At 37.5% G+C, this 16972-nt stretch overlaps 1 protein-coding gene across 2 annotated transcripts in view; it reads right to left on the bottom strand.

Annotated features, from left to right (window-relative positions):
• TAX1BP1 (Tax1 binding protein 1) overlaps nucleotides 1-16620 on the bottom strand; it is a 56356-nt gene extending 39736 nt beyond the window's left edge. For both annotated transcript variants that reach the window (XM_084896399.1, XM_084896400.1), the window contains exons 1-4: nucleotides 16333-16620; nucleotides 10183-10348; nucleotides 6819-6921; nucleotides 3444-3631 (exon numbers count right to left, since the gene is read on the bottom strand). In XM_084896399.1, the coding sequence (XP_084752525.1) occupies nucleotides 3444-3631; nucleotides 6819-6921; nucleotides 10183-10341 (450 nt within the window). In that variant the 5' untranslated portion in view covers nucleotides 10342-10348; nucleotides 16333-16620. The remainder of the gene's footprint in view (nucleotides 1-3443; nucleotides 3632-6818; nucleotides 6922-10182; nucleotides 10349-16332) is intronic.
• Nucleotides 16621-16972: the final 352 nt, after the last annotated feature.

Raw genomic sequence — 16972 nt, 5'->3', positions numbered from 1 at the left:
TCCTTTGATTTGGCAAAGAAGGAAAAAAATTAAAAATACAACTAAGGAATTTTATTATGATGTTTCCTACTGATCACTTTTCAAGTCAGTACTAAAAATAAGGCATAAAACTTCATAAATGACTTAACTCTATGCATATCTTAAGTAATAATTTGGAAGAAAATGTATATCTCTTCCTGAATGCAAATTATGGGAAATCGTTGAATCTATTAAGAACTTTCCTATGTTACATAAGGCCTTCACTATGGGATTACTATTAAAGATAGGGTTCTTTAAATAAGGTATTATGGATTAATTTTTGATATGTGATGCCTTGTATGTCACTAAATTAAAATTTTATAAATAAATGAAAGTTTTAAGACTAAAATATGGACATTAAAATTATATTAATTATTATGGAAACACTAATAGTTACTCTGTTCAGGAAATCTAAACTCTAATATTCTAAAAAATTGCTGAATTAAGGGACCTAAAATAGTAGTAACTAAAATGGTTAACACTTCTCTTACAGGCAGACATCACTGACTCTAATAGGAGAAGAATGTATATTCAGAGGAGGCATTGTATACATTTAGCTAAAATAAAATGGCCTGGCCGACGTGACTCAGTGGTTGAGCATCAACCTGTAAACCAGGAGGTTACTATTCAATTCTGGTCAGGGCACATGCCCAAGTTGCGGGCTCAATCCCCAGTGTGGGGTGTGCAGGAAGCAGCCAGTAATGATTCTCTCCCATCACTGATGTTTCTATCTCTTTCTCCCTTTCTTTCTTACATCAATAAAAATCTATTTAAAAAACAACAATAAATAAATAAAACATATGGCCACAATTGATCCCAAGTCAGTTTTCCAGGATCATGGACGCAAAGTAATTAAAGTCTAACATGGTTTTTATGAAAGTTGAATGGGTGTAAGTTTTTAGAATGACCCTTCTATCTCATTCATCACACCAAATGAAAGTGACAGGCGTAAATATCCTCAAAAGAAAACACTTTATTTATTCACTGAACTTCTTTCATACTTTGCCTATTTTATTTTTTAATGACTTTTGGCTCTAAACTTTCTCATAGCTTAAAATATCGACACATCTTGATATGCTGCAAGAGGAATATTATAAAAGAACCACTTTTCCGCAGTGATTCATTTAATTGGCACATAAATTCAAATTAAATTAAAATGTATACAAGTCAAATTCCTGTCCCCAATTCTGTATTGTGATATCTTTCAAGCACATAGCAGTTAAAAATTTTACAATGAATACTCGTATACCCATCATCTAAATTCACTAATATTTTGCCATTTTAATTTTATTTCCCTTTATATTCAGTTCCTAATTTTATTTATGTAATTTTGGAGGAGGGGAACTAAACCATTTGAAACAAAATTGCACATACTTCACCCCTAAGTACTGTGAGCAAGCATCTCCTAATAGAGCATTTCCTAATAAGAACAATTTCCTATTTAATCTCTACCATTACAATAGTTAAGAAAATTAGTAATTTTTTTAAAAACTCCAGTTAAGATTCACACACTGAAGCATTATATTTCATCTATCACTTTTAATGTCAATAGTACCCTAGACCTGTGGTCGGCAAACTGTGGCTCACAAGCCACATGCGGCTCTTTGGTCCCTTGAGTGTGGCTCTTCCACAAAATACCACGGCCTGGGTGAGTCCATTTTGAAGAAGTGGCATTAGAAGAAGATTAAGTTTAAAAAATTTGGCTCTCAAAAGAAATTTCAATCATACTATTGATATTTGGCTCTGTTGACTAATTAGTGAGTTTGCTGACCACTGCAGACAATGTCTCACATATCTACTATTTTTGTGCAGTTTTAGATAAAATCATTAAAGATGTTGCTAAAGGTGAAAATTTAAGACTTGTCTAAAACTTGGTCAGGATATTTTATCTCATAAATATTTCCCTAAAAGACAGCAATTTCCATTTCTTTATGAAGTAAGAAGTAGTGAAATAAATTGTATGGTGTCCCAATTTACTTGAAAAAGTGCACAAGGGACATACGTGCCAAAATGCCCCTTCTTCTGTTAGGGGCCCTGAAGTCAGGGTGGTCTAACAAGTATTCAAAAAGCTGCAATGTAAACTAACTGCATTCTTCTTAAGAGCCGGGCTTGTTTCAGCATCTTTGACTAGCATTCAAATACTAGGCTAAAAACCTTGATCATCAGGCAGTTGTCAACACAAAATGTTTTAGTCAGCCTATAAAAGTTACTACATTTCTTTATTTAAGATAAGAGAAGAATTTCTGGAAGGGGGAAGGGTAGATATGGAAGAATTCACACGAAAAAAAGAAAGTATTTTATCTATAACCTCTCTTTTTTTCTCTAATCTCAGTTTATTAAGGTAAATAAGATAAAATCAAAGTCATAAAATATTTATATATGAGAAGCTCATCTGACTATAAAGAAAGGCAATGAATGACCTGTCACTAAATGTGAACCTAAAAAGTATGCTGAACCAATTAAAGAAGCCGTTTTTCACAGCAACAAAATGTAACATTCTAGTACTTAGGTTTAGGTAAAAATATTAAGAAATATCTTGAAAGAATATTGTTCCGTTTTCTTCTTCAGTAACTACTAAAAATTAAGACAAGGCATTATTAGTATATTTCTATTGGAGCCAATGCAATGACTCCAAATATTCCATTTTAAAAAATAGTAAGAAGCTTTTCACTTTTTTTTTTCAGTTACGGTTAATCCAAGCTCATTCATTTGATCAGATGACAAGGGAAAATAAATCATTCTAAAAATGTTCCCCTTCAACCTTGAGACTGGGATGCTTCCCGATTCACTGCCAAAACTTGGGACAGAGCATGCTCGTATGTAGTACAGTAAAATAAAGTTCACGTTCAACAACAGACTTATTGCCGTACACTACTTTCCCTCCAGCTTCACCTTCCAAATCTACCAGGCTACACTTAACGGATTAGGCCACCACCAAAAAAAGGTTGGGGATGAGGAAGTATTGGGAAAGCTAGAGGTCTCAATTCTCTTAATAGTTATTTATTGCACATCTACTATACATAAAACACTTCCAGAGCCTAGGGACTGCCCTACCACAGTAAAATCAATAATCTAGTTGTGATAAAAATACTTTTAAAAGTATTTCAAAAATACACTAAGTTATACATATATGCATAACCCAAGGTCACAGACAATAGGGTGGTGAAGGCCAGAGGTGGGGGCCGGCAGTGAGCTGGAAGGAGTTAATGGGGACGTAGAGGAACATATGTGATATCTTCAATAATAAAGATTTTTTAAAGGAAAAAAAACACAGTATTTTTCAATTATTTTCGTTTAAAAGCATCTTCTTTTTAGGTTTTACACTTGCATAATCAAAGAATTCTTAAAATGACAATTAACCTGTGTTCTTACATGCTCTGTTTTTAAAATTATCTATGAATCACTAACTCACTGTTGGTACTAACCTCAAGAAGGCCAGCTTTTGTGGTCACCACCAACATGTCAGAATTTCCTTCATCCTCCATAGTAAGCAACTCTTCAACTGGAGAAGCAGCTCGAAACTGGAAAGGTGTGCTTGCTCCACGAATTTCACCCTTATGGGTAACGTAACAGAACTGATAAAATTCTCCATCATCATTTGGAAGGTAATATCCTAAGAAAGTTAACCAAAATTATTAAATGTCCTATTATTAAGTGTTACTATAACAATATTTGTCACCTCCTCTCTTTCCTGACCCTGTTTCTAGGCATTTAGGATATATCTTTCTTCTTATTTTCCATAAATTATTAAAACTAGACTTTTCTTCCCTTAACATGCCCAAATTTTTCTATCTTGGGTCTAAGCTTTTATTCCCAGAATATCCTTTCCCCAAATCTTCACTAGAACAAAACTAAGTCATCTGGGAGATGTCAAATATGTCGTTTCCAAGGAGAGAGAGGCTGGAGGAGGAGCAAGGGAAAAACAAGCATTAAAATCTAGGAGGATTATTAGGGGTGAGAACATGCCATTTAAAGAAATCTTCCCTCAATTCATTACATGTAAAAGGGAAACATTAAGAAAAGGAATATGCTACATGTATAAACTGTGTAACAGCAGAAAAGAGGATGAGGTCCACTGATGCGGTAGAACAAAAAAGCTTTGCAACTACACAGATTTTATTCCAGAATTCCAGCTCTACCACTATTATTTACTTAACCTCCCTATGCCCCAGAGCCTCCAAGCCATCTATCTCAGAGTTTCAAAGTATCTACAGATAATGTATTTATACCATCTAGGCCACTAATGTATAGTCACTATTTGTGTCTTCTTTCTTCAATTCAATTGTTACCTTCTCTCTTAAATTTTGCTGGATTATCCTAGTTCAAAACTAATTTACTAATTTACCTCCCCTCCAAAACTCCCCTAGTATTTTTTCACATTAAGAAAAACAACTTCCACAGTATATCTTATATTACCATGCATTATACACATGCTTTATATCCTATATCAAGACCTCAGAAATATTGAGGGCAGATTTAGAATAAAAAAATTCAGGAATCCCCTAGAATGACCTGTAAAAAGGAAGCATTAAATTATGAAAGGAACCTACAAAAAAATGAATATATTCACCTTGTCTTACTATTACTCAGAAATCTGTACTAATCACTATGGCTATTATTCTTCCATATCTTAAAATTTTCAGTCTTGCCGAAGCCGGTTTGGCTCAGTGGTAGAGCGTCGGTCTGCGGACTGAGAGGTCCCAGGTTCGATTCCGGTCAAGGGCATGTACCTTGGTTGTGGGCACATCCTCGGCAGGGAGTGTGCAAGAGGCAGCTGGTCGATGTTTCTCCCTCATCGACGTTTCTAGCTCCCTATCTCTCTCCCTTTCTCTCTGTTAAAAATCAATAAAATATATTTTAAAAAAAAAAATTTTCAGTCTCATTCTTATGATATCTAGTTCATTTGATTTCATTCTTTAAAAAATAGCTGGCCTCTCTCTTTAGAAATAAGAGGGGCAGAGAAAAATACAAGGTAAGCCAAGAACATCTTTTGGTGCTTGAAAGAAAGAAAGAAGTCCTTTAAAAAGAACTGAGAGATGAAGGGAATATAAAAAACACACAGGAACTCTCCTGATGGGAGTTACGTAGGATCAAAAAAAGCTAAGATAATTTGAAAGGAAAAAAAATGATAGTATTACTTTATTCCATAGAATAAAATAAATATCCATGAGTCCATGGTGAAGAGGACTTTTCCTAACATAATTCCAATTAATAAATATATAAGAAATGAGAATAGAGTATCACTAGACAAATACAACAATAATTACTGTAAGCAAGATTTAGTAATGTATACTAAAATGAGTGGGTATAAGTTCAAAGAGAAACAAGATTTCCTTAGTCTCAAAGTAACTCCCCTAAAACAGTCACTAATTACAAAGGAAAAACTACTACCTCTACAGTGGAAAAATCCAGCAGACACCACCTTAACCAAATGATCAAGATTAGCATCACCAGTAAGAAGATATATGGGTATAGTGCTCCCTGATACAATACACTGAAAAGGATACAATATTAATTCCATAGTATTCTTTCTGAAAATGTATAACCTCAGTGCAATTATGACAGAGCACAGGACAAACCCAAAGTAAGAAACATTTCATGGAGAAATAATCCTACCTAATAAATGGGTAATATGCAAATTAGCTGTCACTCCATCACAAAGATGGTGGCGCCCAGCCCTCTCCGCCTCGCAGGCAGCATGAGGAGCCTGGCAGAATGCTTGCTTCATCGCCGCAGCAGGCATTCCACTCCAGCCTCGGAGGCCTCTGGACCAGGGGCACAGAGCAGTGGGGAGGGGCGGTGTGTCAGGGGCGCGCCGGTGTCTTCGCCCTGGCCATGAGGCAAGCGTTCCGTGCCCGGCTGGGGAGAGCCTCTGGGCAGCAGGCGCGGAGCGGCCAGGCTCTGCAGCAAGCTACTAGCGCACAGATTCATGCACAGGGCTACTAATACAAGAATAAACTGTTGCCGAACCGGTTTGGCTCAATGGATACAGCGTCGGTCTGCGGACTGAAAGGTCCCAGGTTCGATTCCGGTCAAGGGCATGTACATTGGTTGTGGGCACACCCCCAGTAGGGGGTGTGCAAGAGGCAGCTGGTCAATGTTTCTCTCTCATTGACGTTTCTATCTCTCTATCTCTCTCCTTTCCTCTCTGTGGAAAATCAATTTAAAAAAATAAATAAATAAAAATAAACTGTTTCGCATACTTACTACTGTAAACCTACTTTTGCCCATCCTTGTCCTTTTTTCACCTCTAATCCTATCTGATATGAAAAAAATCATAGTATGCAAATTGTCCCCTCAACTGGAGTTCAACCAGGGGTGGGCTGGCCAGGGAAAAGGAGGGAGGCCTCAGCTGGTGACAGCAGGTAGCTGGGGGGAGGGGGAAGGCACTGGCCAGTAGCCGGCTGCCACTAGGGACCCTGCCAGTTCATGAACTTCATGCTCTAGGCCTATAGTTTGTTATATTATTCTAACATGAGTAATAGCATTGTTTTCTCATTTGGGAAAAAGAACATCAAAAGTAAAGAACTGAAAAGAAATCAACTCTCTTCAATGAAAGTTAACAAGCAAAAACCTTTATAATGTCTACATAAAGTATCATGTGGCCTATGTTTAAAATAGGTACTAGGTTTCTATTTGCCAATAGATATTTACACTATGACTTTTGGTAAACAAAAGATACTAATTAATTCAATTGTGGTATGCTGGCTATGTCTTAGTAGACAATTACAATGGGTACATCATTTTTAATAGCAATAAAATACCTAATTTCATCCAGCTCTGCAGTTTTCAGTTCTTACCTTGAAATGCTAATACACAATTTACTGTTGATCCTTCTACATAATTTTCAGGCATAGGGGACCATAAAAATGTATAATAATCGCGAGCAGTACTCCATCCAACCTATGGGGGGGGGGGGGGGGGAATGGAGATTATTAGAAAGTAGTTTAATATTAGAGTGCTATCTTATAGCATGTTTTTTACTTCATCCTAAAGTTAAGACATGGGTTAATATGCTTACAAATCATAATATTTTAACCAGCATGTCAGATTTTATGGGTTTTTATTAAGCTATAATGTAATGCTATAAAAATCTATATAAATCAAACAGTAGAGTTTCTACTATGTATTAAAATGCAATTTGATATCCAATTTCTCAAGGAAAATCTTAGTATCAAATACTATAAAAACTTATATTTTGCTTAAAATTTGAATTCATTAAACAGGTTTTTTAAAACATTATTTTATGCTTCAAAGTTAAGTGTTTAATTAGAGCCCTGCCCCTTAAATCCACTAACTTCACACTAATCTTTCACCTTTAGCAAATCTTGCTTGAAGTCAATTGGTAAATTTTGTAAAAAATTCTTTATTATCAAGGTGTTTATATACAATAATAGACGACCTATGTCCTATCTCTGAAACACTTTCGACTTACAACATGTATACATTACATATCTCAGCCTGTATTATCCACAAGAATTGTACTGTGTTAAATATGGATTAGAGATGTTTAAAATAGGTAGTAGGCCGAAACCGGTTTGGCTCAGTGGTAGAGCGTCGGTCTGCAAACTGAAAGGTCCCAGGTTCGATTCTGGTCAAGGGCATGTACATTGGTTGCGGGCACATCCCCGGTAGGGGGTATGCAGGAGGCAGCTGGTCGATGTTTCTCTCTCATCGATGTTTCTAGCTGTCTATCCTTCTCTCCTCCTCTCTGTAAAAAATCAATAAAAAGTTATATTAAAAATAAATTAATTAAATAAAAAAAATAGGTACTGGGTTTCTATTTGCCAGTAATATTACAAGAAATAATACCCCACTGAGTTAGATTATAAGTATATTCTTAATTCCGATTGACCTAAGATTAGAAATTACAGAACATTGAAGCTGGAAAAATTTCAACAATCTTTAGTCTACAAAGAAGTGTTTTCAAACTGTAGGTCACAACTCAATAGAAAGTATATTAATTTACTGGATCATGACATTAACTTTTTAAATTATACAGAATTAGAAAAGTATCAGAGTACATGGCAGCTAAGTAGTGCTTCATAAAAATCTGTTTCAGATGTATTTGCAAGCACCTTTGTTTGCTAGGTCACATCACAGATTTGTTTGTGTCAGGGTCAAAATGTTTGAAAGACATTATAATTTTCATCTTTCTACAGATGAGAAGGAAGTATAAAGAATCTGGGATGTGATTTACCTCACCTATGTAAGGCTCAAGTTTTTCCCCTTGGAACTACTAGAAGATTAAATTAGTTAATGAATATAAAAGCAGCATGAGCAAAGTGCCTGACCATGGTGAGCACTCCTTAAGCGGTAATTTTTGTTAAGCACAGTGTATAGGAAATAGGTCAGATTACCGGGAAACACTTCTTACTGGTTATAACTTCAAATAAATCACTTCTGCTTCCCCCTCTTTAAAATGGAGATAATGGTAACAATCTCAAAGGGTTGTGTGTGTATTAAATAAAATAATCCCTGTAAGCACTTAGCACAGTACCTAGCACATCAGTGATTATTACATGTTATCATATTAGTTCGAAGAAGACTCCTAGAGACAGTGAACTGACTCTACAGTTCTTTTCATATCCCCTAGTGCTTCTACCATCTCCTGACAACATTTTGAACAATGGAACAGTTAGTTACCTGTGACTGTCAGACTGTATTGCTCCTAAGAGCCACACTTTAACCCAGTTATAAAAGGGTGTAGGGTGTATCTACAGTAGGAAGGAACCAAAACAATGGATGTTTCACATGGTTTAGTTTGGGGAAGTACAATAGTACTGACATCATTCTTCTACTAATGCAATAGTGATATAAGACAAAAAGGTAAATTAAGCAAGGGTAACATGGAAGAAAAAGAAAATCTTTAACTAAGATTAACCTGTTAGAAAAACGTATTTTCTTAGATAAGAAGTATTGCTCTTAAAAAAAATAAAGTACTGCTCATAAAGGAAATTGAGAGGGAGTGTAAAAAAGATCAGGACATCAAGGTTACCTAGCAAACAAAGATATTAATAAACTCTAGAGAAACACTGAAAGAAAAACATTAGGGTGAAGAGAGCAGACAAAGAACACCTTTAAAGAGAGAGGGAGGAGAGGGAGATACTGAGGCCCAGGGGAGCACTATATTGTGGGGAGAGAAGGTAAAGGAAGATAGGCACAATAGGAAAGGCACTGAAAATATATTTGCTGGTTATATGTGTACAAAAATATAAAACCTACAAAGAAGTATAAAAAATGAGTCTATGAATTTTTAAATCTAGAAAAATATATACCAAGCTTAACTACAAGCTATTTCTGAGGAAGGTGGGGCTACAATGGATAGAGCCATTCACTTTCTTTTTATATACTGTAGTTTTCAAAAATCCTATTATCAAAAGAGTAAAAGGTCCTTTCTTTTTAAAAGAAAACTACAGCAAAAATGCCACATAATTGAGGAGGATGCAATGCTGATTCTTAGACAGAAATATCACAAACAGCATAAATGTCCCACCATGAGGTAAAATGTTTCAGAGCTCTATTAATAAGAAAGTGGTTATAATTGTTAAGTAAAAAAAAAATCAGAAAATAAGAAAGATCATGCAGTCTATTCCACACATCATCCTACAAAACTATAATTACAAAGACTTTCCACTGTCAGTACTGAAGGTCGTCCTTTGTGGCAGAATGAAGCTTAATTCCAGCCTTATCTTACACCACTTAAGTCAAGCTTTGTTCTAGTTAAAATTACTCATTCTCATAAACATTCTCATCTCTGTGCCTTTACTTATACCATCTTCCTGCCAGGAAGGTCCTTTCCTCAATCTCATTACCTGCTCTATTCTTTTTTTCAGGCAAGAAATGGAGACAATGGAAAAAGAAAACAAAGAAAAGAAAAAGAAAAAAGAAAAGAAAAAACAAAGATTCTCAAAATTTTTTCACATGACCTTAAGTGAAGCCAAACTTTTTCATCATAGACAACAAAGCCTGGATTCAAGTTTCCAACATTTGTTGTATACTATCCCACTACTAAATACAAAATGTTTACATTTACAAATGTAAATGTTTTATATCTGACGTTACAAAACTGACCCTGAATGTAGAGTGAAGACAGAGCAAGTAAAGCTTAAAAGAAAGTAGAGTGTACCCAGATGGAAGAAATATGAAAGAAGTTTTTCTTACCTTGAATATACCAACCCAATCTTTTGGATGTGGATGGATATATGGAGTTAAGGTATAATGACATTCTAGATGTGCATTAGGAAGGTAACTCTTGGCCACATTTTGAAAGATGACATGGGCAAAATTGGAAGTCTGTGGGACTTCTTGAAAGGATGTCATTGTGAATCTGAAACAAGTAAATCACACAAGTTGAATGATACCCAACTAAGAAAAACTTTAATCTTCAGAAAATGTATCATTAAGTGCAACTTCTATGGATATTTACATTGTCATTTTTTAGAAAATATGTACTTTTTAATAGTCACTCCTCCTTAAGAATGTGATTAAATATAAAAACACAAACAAATTGGGAAATAAAGAATTTCCAATATGACTCAGAAAGTTACATGGGGGTTAAAAAGCTTTTAAACCAAAATAAAAAACAATCAACTTTCTTGAAAAGCCTCGCTCTTTGCTTCTTTTGCGCCAAGAGCTCCTATGTTGGACCTTTGAACTTCATTATTTTCCTCCCTAACCTGACCCAACCATCCCTCTCCTAGGTTTTTGGCTCCTATAACAAATGCTAATCTCTCAGTGCCTGCATTCCTCACTCATGTTTGTGACCCCCTGGCTACACATAAGAATCTTTAGGGGCCTTAAGAAAATAATAAAACCCACAAAAGACAATGACTTCTGGAAATGGGACCTGGGTGTGGGCACGGGTATGTGAACTGTTTTTTTGTTTTGTTTTTAGCATCTTTCTCAAGTAATCTTAATCCTGTATGTGATTAGGACAAACAACTACTACTTAGACTCTGACCTAACCCAACAACCTAAATTGCCATTACCATCGCTCATTTCCACTGATACCTAAACCCAGACTGTCTTCTTCGGCCTCTGGTACAAGATTGTTCAGATCTCTCAAACCATGTAAAATCTCAGCTGGTCTACTTAAAATAGCTCAGCCTATCTGTTCCTCTCTACCTATACCAATTCTACCCTTTCACCTTTCATTCTGGGTTCAATAATCCTACCTTGACTTCCAGTATTCATTTTTTCTTCCCATTACATTCCACATAGTTACTGATAAAAAATAAACATATTATTTTACATCAAATACAAACTGTAGAAATCTATAATGAATTCAATAAATGCTCACTGGCTTAGTGAACACCAAGCACTGGATAGCAGATGAAGGTTAAAAGACTACAAAAATCTACAGATCCAAATATCTTCTGTGCTATACTTTTGGGGGGAAGGGGTTAACTATTTCTTATAGTGCTTGCTATTGCAAAATAAGTGTTTGTTATTTCAAAACCTTAAAAAAATTTTGCTAACCAAATTTATCTCATTTACTTCACTAATCAATGAAGTTTCTACATAGCAAGAACAACAGTAAGACTCTACTAATATTTTAATAATTTTAATAACTCATTATTAAAATATTAAGGCAAATTTTTGCTGACCTGTTTAAAATACTAAGGCAAATTTTTAAGGCTTTGAAATAACAAGCACATTCTTTGTGTGTCTTCTCTGGTTCTGTTATAAGTAATGCTTTACTGAAACAACATATTAGCTATCCCATAAAGAGACGGTCAATCCTGAACCTGAAAGCCACTGTTAGAATACCAGGCTGGTTGTCTGTTAAGACTCTCCACTTGCGGTTTGCCAGAATTAGGAGCTAAAGAGTGTTCCCTAGCTATCTCTACACTAACAAGAAGGTTCTATTACCAGCAATCTATTTCACAGAAACACTTAACTGTCAATACTCCCCAGCTGATAACCCAAAAGCTTCAGGAAAATAAAATCGCACTTATAAACACTGGAACCCTGCCTGAAATAACTAGAGTTCCATTACTTTCTCTTTGAATTGTAATCTTGAACTAACCTGGGTTTAGGGGGATGACCTAATGCTAATGAAGTCATTTATGATAATCTCTTTTCAAGTTAGTAGTTTCATAAAAGAAAAAAAACCCATTCAGATTCCAGTTTGAAAAAAATGTTCATTACTGGTAAGATACCACTAAGAAAAACTATAACTGAATCAATCAAATAAATTTCTAATAGATACAACAACTACCTAAATGAGGCAAGTGAATCAATAATATTTTTTCTATGAAAAGACTGAATATAAGTTTCTCTGAGGAAGATATTCAGTAAGGAGAAAATAAGGCTAGCTTAGAACGAGTTACCTGTTTTTAATTAGAAGCAATATAAAAATAAAACTTTTTTTTCTTAAAACTTAACACATTTCCTAAAGTAAACCAAATCAACAAAGCTGTATTTGTTATAAAACAAGGCAGCCAAACTTTTGACCTCAATTACAATAGTGATTTAAAATTCCATAATCCAACCTTCCACTTTTACTTCACTGAACATTTTCAAGGTAAAAAATGGCATAAAGTATACATATATGTACTTAGATATGCTTATAATGCATCAAGAGGGATTAAAAAGTACTCACCATACAGTTAACAGCCTTTATTCATGAAGGATATCAATAAAGACTGTTAACTGTATGGTGAGTACTTTTTAACTATACTGACTGAATTTACTTTTAACTATACTGACTGAATTTTTACCAGTATATATAAATGTATTTTCATGCTTTAAATAAATATATAAACATCAAATTTCATTTTAAACCCTCCCCCAAATTCAAGTTTCTAATACAAAACCCTAACATCAGACTTTAAATACACTCATGATGCCTATAAACCTGAAGAGTAAAATAATTTGTGATCATCCTACTAATAATCTTCATTAATCCCTCTCCAACACCCATTCAAAAAATTTCAATGTGATTACTACTTTAGACGTTTTATTAGTCATCCCACTCTTATTACCACCTTACCTTTAAAAATTAAATTCCAATATCTTCTAGTCACAAAAAAGGATAAATGTAATCTGTACATAATTACATGAATCGACCTATTTTAAATAGTATAATGAAAATTTCTAATTCCTATAGTTGTTTCACTCCTCACACAGATAAGAGAGAATGAAATGATATGCAAACTTATTAAAATGTTGAAATTCACTGAGAATACCAATATAGCAAGATGATTCACAGGCTAATTAATACACTATGCATGCTCACACATACACACACACATACAGACACACACCACCCAGTGGAAAAATAATGTGCAAAATCACTGCATCACCTTGCGGTAATGCTTGGGAAGTGTAACTTCATTAACATACTGGGAAAAAGAACAAACTGCATCTGTCCTCAGCTGGAGAGGAAATAGGGCCACTGTCCACAAGGGGAAGTGGAAGCAGCTTTACCAATGCCCAATGTTTCTTCCCCATCCCCGTTCTCTAAAGCGCATCTCAAGAAACATGGGTACATTAAGATGCAAACCAAGGCTAAGTAAACATTTCCCCGAATTAAAGGGCCAGACACACTTAACTGGAAACAAAAACAAAAATGCTGTCTGCAGTGCCCTCTTCCAGGTTTCCTAATATAGCACGTATATCTCTAGCGTTCCTTTACATGTGTAATAGTATGAAGTTCATACTGTAAAGTGTTTGGCCAATTTTGTTACTTTAGGAATTGATCAATATTTAAGGAAAAGGGTAAATAATATGCAATGGGCATTCTGTTAACTAAAATAAATTTGGGGAAATGGAGGACTTAAATATTATCTTTACTTCTTCCTCTTGGAACTTTTTCAAGCCCCAAACAGGCTTAGTATTTTTCCCAGTAGCTCCTGATACTCAATTTATTTGACTAGCCCCCCAAAAATGTAAACATTAGTCAAGTAAAGAAAATAGACAATATTAAAAAAACTTCTATGCATTAAATATACAGAATCAAATTAAGCTTTTTAAATAAATATTTTTTATATAATTTTCTAGTTCTAACAATTAGAATTCAAGAATAAGGTAATTTTGTTTTGTGTGATACGATAATGATTGTTTTTCAAAGTTCTTACCACTTAAACAGTAGACTAATTATAAGTGAAATACTCTTATGTCTTGGATTTTATTTTAAAACTCAATGAGGGAAAAATGTTTGAGGGAGGCAATAAAACAAGATTAGCAAAACAGTGGTTCTTTTTACTTTGTACTCTTGTGTATGTTTGGAATTTTCCATAATAAAAGTAAAACCACAGCAAATAAAAATTAGTACTGAAAATGCATTACAAGTAGTGGTTGACAAACTTAGCAAAGTTATTTTTTAAATCTTCAGTTAAAAATATATAAAATTTATAATTACCCCCAAACTTCAGTCCTTTAGGACACACAAATATACGAAGGATAAAATGTCTGACATTCTACTCGTTTCCAATTATTCATATATAACTTAAAGACTAGCAGCTAGTTCACACCAGAATTATTAGTATTCTTTCTCGGAGGCAGAAAAGCCACCAATCTGTTAATTTACACTCTGCCAGGGATATATTCCAGAACGCTTTACAGGTGCGTTCTCTGCTCAGGGGTCACTGACATCACTTTTTACTATTTTAGATTGTTTTAAAAGTTGGATTCTAAAAAGCTACGATCATGCCCTATATATACTAGAGGGGGGAGTTTGTTTTTTTTTTCTCTTCTATTACGGATTTATTTGAGGCAAAATAGACTAAAAGCCAGATGTTCCTCCAGCCAAAATTTTACTTAATAGTATGCAAATTGCAAAAGGATACAATCCAATAAGCTGCACCTGAGATAATCCCCCCAGAGTATAGAAAAAAGTAGTTAGGATCTTTCATAATTATTTAACACCATTAAAAAAGTTGAAACTTAAAATTCCAACATACCTGTTATTTTGTTAAGGAAAAGGTATTTACTTGGTTAATTCTACATAAATGGCTGAGGCCATAATTGTAAACAGAAGTGTACAATTTAAAAAATGTGATAAATTTTTTTAAATTTAAAAAAATCGCAATAAAATGTTCTCTAAAATTGCAAAAAAAACAAAACACCGCAACCCCAGAAAGACCTCGTCTCTAATGGAATCAAGTAATCCTTCAAGAAACCAAATTCACCCTGGCTAAGAACCATATTATATATATCATTATCATATCACACAAAACGAAGGCCTTCTCTACACCCGAATGGCACCGGAGGGCAACTAACCCATGTTTAGATTAACTGGTTAATCCAGTAATCTCTTTAAATGCTTTTGGAAGTGAGCCCCAAAACTATAACCAGTAACTGTCCGTGCGCGGTTTGTAGAAAAACCTTGCCATCAGCGGAAAGCAGAGAGTTGGAAAATTAAGATTTTTTTCCTATCTAAATCCCCGCCTTAATAGGAAGACCTAAGACCTAATAGATGTAGAAGGTCAAATGCCACCGTGTTTTCAAACAAAGCTAATATGACTAGGGTAATATATGCTTGTCAACACACACACACACACACACACACACACACACACCCGTTTTCCCAAGGAGGAGCGCACCCTCCCGACGTGTCAACACTCTGCGGCCCAGCGGGGTGTCCAGGGGACCGGAAGGAGAGTTGCCAAATCAACCCAAGTTGCCCCAGCAAAGAAAGATGTGACTCTCCTCCAGGAGATCAGTAAGTTCCCGGGGAACACTGTGAGCAAGGGCCACTCACAAACAGCCGGAGGAAGCGTTATCTAACTCCGCACGCAGCGCCCGGGCTCGGCCCCTACCACCCCCCCGCCCCGCCCCGACCGCGGGCGGCCCGGGAGCCCCGCCCCCTCCTCCCCCGCGGCTCAAACCTAAACACCTGGTTCCGTCCGCACCCGCCACGCCGGGCGTCCTTCCCGGACTCGGCCCGGACGTCTGCCGAGCCTTACCGAGGCCGGCGGCACCCTCAGCCCCTCACCCGAGCGCCGAGCCCCGGGCGGGCCCGCTCCTGCCCCGGGGGTCCCCCGCGCCGCTCGGCCCCGCCATGGCGCCCGCGTCCCGCCCGCTCCCCAGCTCGCTCAGGCCTCCCCGGCCTCCCCGCGGCGTCCCGTGGGGCCGCCTCCCGGCCCTTCGGCCAAACCCGCCGCCAGCCGGGCTCGCCTGTTCCCTGTCACAATCGCGGCCGCGGGGAAAGGCCGTCCGCGGCGGGGACGGCGTCGTCATTTTGTGCGTCGTCACCACGGAGACCGTTCCCGAGACCCGCCAGGCCCCGGCCGCCCGGAGCGGAGGGGCGTCTCCCGAGCCCCCCGAGGCCTCCGCCGGGGCCCGCCGCCCGGGCAAAGCGCTTACCCAGGGAGAGGCTCCCGGACAAACGGAGAGTCTTACAGAGGCGCCCGAGCGCGAGCCGCCATCAACCGCCGAACCTCTTCCGCCACCAATGCCACCGCCAGCGACCGGCCACGCCCCCCTGCGGAGCCCGGAGCCGGTCGCGTCACTTCCGCCCCGGGGCCCGCCCCTTCCGGGCCTCGGGTTGGCAGAGGGGAGGATTCCCCCGCTGGCGTTCCCCCACCGTCACTCCATTTACCCCAATGGGTCCGAGCCTGCCTTCCCCTCTGCTCTGATCCTCCTCCTCCTCCTCCTCCCCCTCCCCCTCCCCCTCCTCCTCCTCCTCCTCTCGTTTTCGCTCTCAGCCCTAGTCCGCAACCAAAGAGGGTCCGCTTGGATGTGCATTTATGACTTTTAATTTACCGGGAAATTAAGTAAGTTTCCGGCAAAGTGGAAAGGATAGGCCAGAGGTATGTGGACAATCACCAGGTCATTGCGTGGCTCTTTAGAAAATGTGTCCAAGCCGAAACCGGTTTGGCTCAGTGGTAGAGCGCCAGCCTGCGGACTGAAGGGTTCCAGGTTCGATTCCAGTCAGGGGTATGTACGTTGGGGGTGTGTGAGAGGCAGCTGGTCGATGTTTCTAGCTCTCTATCTCTCCCCCTTC

Source organism: Pipistrellus hanaki, assembly GCF_964339955.1.
Source record: "Pipistrellus hanaki genome assembly, chromosome: 10".
In the NCBI taxonomy this organism is placed as follows: Eukaryota; Metazoa; Chordata; class Mammalia; order Chiroptera; family Vespertilionidae; genus Pipistrellus; species Pipistrellus hanaki.
Note: the sequence above shows the minus strand (reverse complement) of the source record. Positions and strands in the feature narration are given on the sequence as shown.